At 33.1% G+C, this 7,210-nt stretch overlaps 1 protein-coding gene across 1 annotated transcript in view; it reads right to left on the reverse strand.

Annotated features, from left to right (window-relative positions):
* Positions 1 to 4,543, reverse strand: part of LOC102594881 (ubiquinone biosynthesis O-methyltransferase, mitochondrial) — an 11,137-nt gene extending 6,594 nt beyond the window's left edge. Inside the window, exons 1-5 of the mRNA XM_006348872.2 lie at positions 4,222 to 4,543; positions 3,728 to 3,817; positions 3,119 to 3,197; positions 2,820 to 2,897; positions 1,381 to 1,429 (exon numbers count right to left, since the gene is read on the reverse strand). Coding sequence (XP_006348934.1) covers positions 1,381 to 1,429; positions 2,820 to 2,897; positions 3,119 to 3,197; positions 3,728 to 3,817; positions 4,222 to 4,487 — 562 coding nt within the window. The 5' untranslated portion in view covers positions 4,488 to 4,543. The remainder of the gene's footprint in view (positions 1 to 1,380; positions 1,430 to 2,819; positions 2,898 to 3,118; positions 3,198 to 3,727; positions 3,818 to 4,221) is intronic.
* Between the last annotated feature and the right edge of the window lie 2,667 nt (positions 4,544 to 7,210).

The raw sequence follows: 7,210 nt of genomic DNA on the forward strand, positions 1-7,210 counted from the left end.
ACCAGATTCAGTGTAGCAGAATAGAAACGAACCAGGGAGTGACGAACAAACTTTCCAGATCGTATTTTAACACCAAAACAGACCTGAGAAGTGACCGAACAGACTTTCCAGATCTATTTTAACACCAGAACAGACCTGAGATTCACTAGAAATACGTGTTGATGCCGTAAATTAAAACCCAATCAATTCAGCCAGACACGCACCTTCACGTGCCGGCTCGTGATGAACAAAAGACTGTATGACCAGTGCGTGACAGCCACTCGCTTCACAACCAGATGCCAGTGAAGACTGGTTTGGCTGGAAAATATACTCCGCCTCCTTCTGTGGTGGTGATGACTGACCACTTTAAATCAGTGGAATAGAAATCCAAACTTCTTCCGTAACACAGCCAAAACGACACGAGCCTATTGGCTCTGATACCATGTAATTGAATGGAAGATCTTGTCTTATTCCAGTAGGTGAACAGTGAATAAATACAATACATAAGGTGCTAACTAAGGAAAGAAATAAAGAGTGATCCCTATAAATCTGCTACCTATATATAACTATGTATATTACTAAGATTAAGTCTATATACATTCTATAACAGAAGACAAGTTATGTTGAGATTAGTTATGATGGATAAGTTATGTTGGGATAAGTTATGATGAGATTAGTTATGTGGAGATTATTTTTTATTAGTTGTTTGGTTTGTCAAATTTGCATGGCATAATTTCTAAGAATAAGTTATTTGTTTACAATTAGGGGTGTACACGGTTTGGATAAAAACCGATCCAAACCGAAAAACCAAACCAAACCGATAAAATAAAACCGATTTTATTTGGGTTTGGTTTGGTTTGGTTTTAGGTTTTAGAAAACCGATAGTATTTGGTTTGATTATGGTTTTATTCGAAAAAACCCGAAGAAATAACCAAATTAAAACCCAATCGATTCAGCCAGACACGCACCTTCACGTGCCGGCCCGTGATGAACAAAAGACTGTATGACCTGTGCGTGACAGCCACTCGCTTCACAACCAGATGCCAGTGAAGACTGGTTTGGCTGGAAAATATACTCCGCCTCCTTCTGTGGTGGTGATGACTGACCACTTTAAATCAGTGGAATAGAAATCCAAACTTCTTCCGTAACACAGCCAAAACGACACGAGCCTATTGGCTCTGATACCATGTAATTGAATGGAAGATCTTGTCTTATTCCAGTAGGTGAACAGTGAATAAATACAATACATAAGGTGCTAACTAAGGAAAGAAATAAAGAGTGATTCCTACAGATCTGCAGTGATCCCTATAAATCTGCTGCCTATATATAGCTATGTATATTACTAAGATTAAGTCTATATACATTCTATAACAATTATCATCAAACAAGTATGGCATGTACCAGCTGTTGTGCACAGATATTCAATTGAAGAAGTCTGTGGATCCAAATCCTGAAAGAAATATCAGCATTCATAAGCATCCACTATAAAGCATGTATACGGGTTTTACTGTCACAATTCAAAAACTATATGTTTAAGATAGCACTATAGCTTAACAAACAGTAAACCTATTGCTGAGATATGTGCTAATCTTACCATTGTATATAATGGAAGTAAATTAGTTCTAAGAAATTGCTTCAACTATTTCATCAACAACATTATTTTAGAGAATATGCTCTAATTTTTAGTTTCTAGAACTTCGGTTGTTGCATATAGACCCGCAGTAGTCATTGAAAATTTTGACACGGGCTCAAGAGTTTTACTTTGGCCGTTGGAAGGACAAGTACATATTATATATACGAGGATATGCGACAATATCTTTTTGAATAAAAAAAATACGCAAGTCAATCATAATGGTTTAATACATATATCAAGAGTTAATATCCTACACATATTATATTGAATACCAAGACGACATAGCCACATGGACTAAAATTTGGTATTTTTGCACCTTAAATGCAATCTTTTGAACATGATCTAACTTTTACATCCTTTTGGTATTAGCATATCAACTTTGGGAACGCCTTGGTGCAAATTTTGTCGGTGAAGCTCCAGAACATCACAGCATACATGAGTGCAGGGAAACAAGAATTTAAAGGAATTATCTGGCTTGTTCCCAGTTTATGCAAAAAGGAAAACACATACAGTGGAAGAGGCAAAAAGAGCTGTGCCGTTTTCTTTAAAATATAATAGGATCTATACATAACGTCTAGTTCTAACTTTAATAAATAGGTAACTTGCCAACCCATGGACCTTCTAATGTGTAGTAATGTACTTTATCTGCTGGTGAAACTTACAACAGGATTTCTATCCTGGAAGCACAAGACACTGGTCCTAATTAACTCCAATCTATTGATTCATCTTCACCCAATAATGCCTAAGCTTTAACCATTTCTTTAATTTTCAGATTGCCTAGAAGGATCAAAAGAAAGATCTTGTTTCTTCAACAGTTTTTTTATCTCTAGTGGACCTCCAAGTAGGATTTGAACCAAGATGAATAAACATCGTATGAAATTTTCTTGCACTTGTTGTCAGTATTGAGTACCTCTAATTTGGCAAAGAACATTCAAGTGATCAGCTCAAAACCCTTCTAAATTTTAAACTTATCTTCCATCCCAAGCATTGTGACCTTCAAATGAACTATAATTTGACGGAGCGAAATAGTAATTGTCCCTCAAGGTAAGGAAACAATAAACTCAGAATCAATATAAGACTTGTAAATTTTGATGCCAATACTCATGATATCTCAGGTATGGGAAGAACCTTAAACTGTACATTAATCAGAAAAGCAAAAAAACAGCAGTTTAATGGTGCATCATGGAAACATTTAAGTAAAACATACCGCATGAAGGCGAGCAATCTTAATATTTTTGTCTACAGCATCAACTCCCGTGACCGTAGCTCCCATTCGAGCCAAAGGCTGAATTAAGAGTAAAAATGAGTTGTGTGTGTATATTTTGCAGCATGCTTAATATAAACATTCACTTCATTGAGTGACAGAGCCATTGTCTAAGTCTCAACTAAGCTAACAATAGTACTTATAAAAATACTAGGCTAATAATGGTAATCACAGGAGAAAAATAATCTGCATATGCGAAGGACAAAGGTAAAAGTGAACTCTTAAGCTTGATGAATGTATACCTCAGATAAAATTCCGCCTCCACAACCAACATCAACAAACTTCAGTCCTTCAAAAGGTCTAGTGCAATTTGGATCCTTTCTGATACAATGAAAAAGTTTTAGCCTCCAGAGATACAAGGAGAGTGAAAAAAAAAGGGGGAGCTATTAGGGTAATTTGGATTCTTTCTCAGCTATACTCTCCTTTTGCTTATCCATTACCTTCTCTATCCAATAGTGCTATTTCTAAGCTCCTATTAGTATTACATTTCCTTTCCCCTTTTTTCCCCATACGGTACCTACTAATTCCTTTCCTTACAACCCCTTCTAATCTCAGACCAGCAAAGGCCATAAGAATATCCATTGAAATCATGAAATCCCTCCATTCACATAAGAGCAAAGATAATTATAGTTTGCGAAAATAAGAATATGAACAACAAATCTAGCTAAATCCTTCTCTAACACAAGCTACATATTCCCTCCAACTTCAACATTATTATACACGTATCAAGTATTGGTCCTAAAAATATAGAACGCCAACAAGTACTAATGGAAATATGAGAAAACTCTTTGTATGCAATCTAATCTTTTCAGACATTATATCCTCAGTATTCTTCAATTGGTGAGAACTACCTGAAATGCCGACAAAGAGTAGACCTAATAAAAGCAAGTCTTGTAGGGTTCATTAGATGTAATGGCTTAAAGGGTCCTTCTGCATCCCACCTGATTTAGCACAGGAGCACAATTGAATTTAGTATATCAAAGTAGAAAGCAAATTGAATGAAAAAGATTCAAAATTGCAATTCCAAAACTCCCCCTCTGTCATTATTTATGGGACATTTTTCCTTACAGACTCATTATGACTAATTTCAAAGCTAAATTGGATTCGGTCAATCAGTGTTTTAAAATTAACTTTAGATATTCAAAAATTACACTAGTTCATCTCATGTCAATACAATGAAAAAACTACATTTAAAAATATATATATATATATATTGGTAGCTACGCCTCAATTTCAAACTAGTTCAGGTCGATTATATGAATCCTCAATATCCATTTCAACTCCATTTGAGCCCATTCATTCCAATACAAAAAAAAAAATTGCGGAATCTTTGAAATTTAAATACCAGGTTTCGGCAATGGCGGAGAATTTGGCAAGTTCGAATTCATTGAGAGAACTTGAAGTAGTAGTAGAAGTATTAGGGGATGGAGGTGGTGGAGGAGGATTTATCGGAGTTGGCTGAGAAGCTTCGGAATAAGATCGCCATGTTACATGATTTTGTGAGGTGGAGAAAATGGAAATCGGGTCTCTGAGTTTATCAAAACGGACGTCACTGAGTTCAGAGACTCTTGAGAGAGATCTCAGTCGGTTCAGAACGAGCTTCGAAGCCATGCCTGAAGAACTCTTAAGAAAATGGTGAAACGTGGAAGCTTTAAGAGACAACAGTTTTGTGCTTTAACTGCTTATGAAAGTTATGTGTTGCACTGTTAGATGGGGCACGTCATAGCATTGGGCCTGGGTTGGGTCATTGGCCCAAGCGGGTGTTTTAAGTAGGAAAAATTACTTAAATATGCACAATTTATTGTACGTACTCTCAAAAATTCTCTATCATTTGAAAAAGTTACAAAAATCTCTACTCTCTCATATTCTCGGATATATTACTTTACATGAATGTATCGGTTGAATACATTATTTTACGTGATGTATCAGGACGTATGTGATGTATCGGAATGTTGAGTGATATATATGAAATCGAGAGGCGATGTATAAGGGCATTGAGGGATGTATTCAAAATCGGAACGCGATGTATCGAGACGTTTTGGATGTATCCAGATTCCACCAAATTTAAGAGATTTTTGTATTACTTTACATGAATGTATCGGTTGAATACATTATTTTACGTGATGTATCAGGACGTATGTGATGTATCGGAATGTTGAGTGATATATATGAAATCGAGAGGCGATGTATAAGGGCATTGAGGGATGTATTCAAAATCGGAACGCGATGTATCGAGACGTTTTGGATGTATCCAGATTCCACCAAATTTAAGAGATTTTTGTATTACTTTACATGAATGTATCGGTTGAATACATTATTTTACGTGATGTATCAGGACGTATGTGATGTATCGGAATGTTGAGTGATATATATGAAATCGAGAGGCGATGTATAAGGGCATTGAGGGATGTATTCAAAATCGGAACGCGATGTATCGAGACGTTTTGGATGTATCCAGATTCCACCAAATTTAAGAGATTTTTGTATTACTTTACATGAATGTATCGGTTGAATACATTATTTTACGTGATGTATCAGGACGTATGTGATGTATCGGAATGTTGAGTGATATATATGAAATCGAGAGGTGATGTATAAGGGCATTGAGGGATGTATTCAAAATCGGAACGCGATGTATCGAGACGTTTTGGATGTATCCAGATTCCACCAAATTTAAGAGATTTTTGTAATTTAGAAAAGAGTAGCAATAAGATAGGAATTTCTGTAAAATTCTCCAAGTACTCCATAGTTGAGTTCGAATGTAATGTTGCGTGTTAAATTTGCAAGAAATTTCACCATTTCTCTCAATTTCTTATGTAGTATTTTGATTTGGTGTATTAAAATTAATATACATTGCATAATTTCTAAAAGAAACTATTTGTTTACAAAATTAATCTCTTGCATTGCTTATACCATGACTTTCCATGTATTAGTCACACTTTATTTAGTGTTATAGTATGTATAATTAAGTGTAAATTTCATATATGACATATATTATAGTACTATTTTCAAGCTATAGCAGTAGATTTAGACTTTCAAGCTATAACATTAAATATTTCAGGTTATAACAAGTTAAAAAAAAAAAATGTTTTTATTAATTGAAAAATACTTAAAAAATAAATAAAAAGACAAACGAAAATTTTAAAAAAAAACGGAATTAGAAATAATAAAGTAAAAAACTGAAATTGTGGGCTGTAATTTAATTTGAAATTATTGTAATTAATTAATGATTAGCATGAAATAAGGGATCCAAACTAATTAAGAATATTCAGTTTCCTTAATTCACTCTAATTTGTTAAAATTAATTCAAAAATATGATTTTATCCATTTTTCTTCCACATTTCTCTCTCTTCAATTTTCTTCCAGAAATTTTTTCATTGGCGACTAATTGAAGTTTTTTTTTTGTTTGAAAAATCCTGATTTTTTTTGTGATGGACAACTACGTATCAATATTAATTAAACATGGCGGAAGATGGGATCCTTCATGTTAGTATTTTTAATTGTTTACAATTTGTATTTGGATTTCAGTGAAATGAAAAACAAATGAAACTGTAAATCACATTTTGTGATTTTGTTTTTGTACATCGTCACTATATTGAATGTGATATGTTTTTTTGTATAAACAATACGTTTTGTTCATAATACGTATTAGTTGTTGTGAAACTGTAATATTAGTGATTTTCTTGGTAAGTTTATGTTTTTTGGTAGGGGTTTAATGTCACCATTTTTTTTGTTTTTTTTGGTTATTTTTTATACTGGCAAAACAATGATTTCATGAGAAGTTGCCGCAATATATGAAAGATTTGAGTATAAATGTACAACATATAAATATTTTTATCATTGTAGATTGGGTACGTAGATTAAAATTATAATATTGATTACCGTTTTTTTTCCTGAAAAAATAAATTAAAATGTATAATTTTGAATGAATTTGTTAGTATAAGTGTAATGAATTTGGTATGAAAGTGTATTCACTAATGTGAAAAAAAGGTTATGTAGAATTTTGAAGAATTGTATGACAGTTGTTTTAAGTTGGTATGAAAGTGTGTTAACTAATTAGTAAAAAAAGTTATTTAGAATTTTGAATAATTGTATGAAAAGTGTTTTAAGTTGGTATGAAATTTGAAATGTTATTGTTTATATAAGTTTTGTCAATTATGTATAAATTTGTGTGAAAGGAATGAACTATTTGGTATGAGAAATGTATAAATTTGGTATAAATGATGATTGTATGTATGAAATTTGTATTAAGTGGATATGAAATTTGTTTGTAGTTTACTGTCTGAATGATTTTTGTATGAAAAAATAATGATAAGTGTGTATAATTTTGTTTT

The sequence above is a fragment of the Solanum tuberosum genome, unplaced genomic scaffold (genome assembly GCF_000226075.1).
Source record: "Solanum tuberosum cultivar DM 1-3 516 R44 unplaced genomic scaffold, SolTub_3.0 scf00102, whole genome shotgun sequence".
NCBI classification, from domain to species: Eukaryota; Viridiplantae; Streptophyta; class Magnoliopsida; order Solanales; family Solanaceae; genus Solanum; species Solanum tuberosum.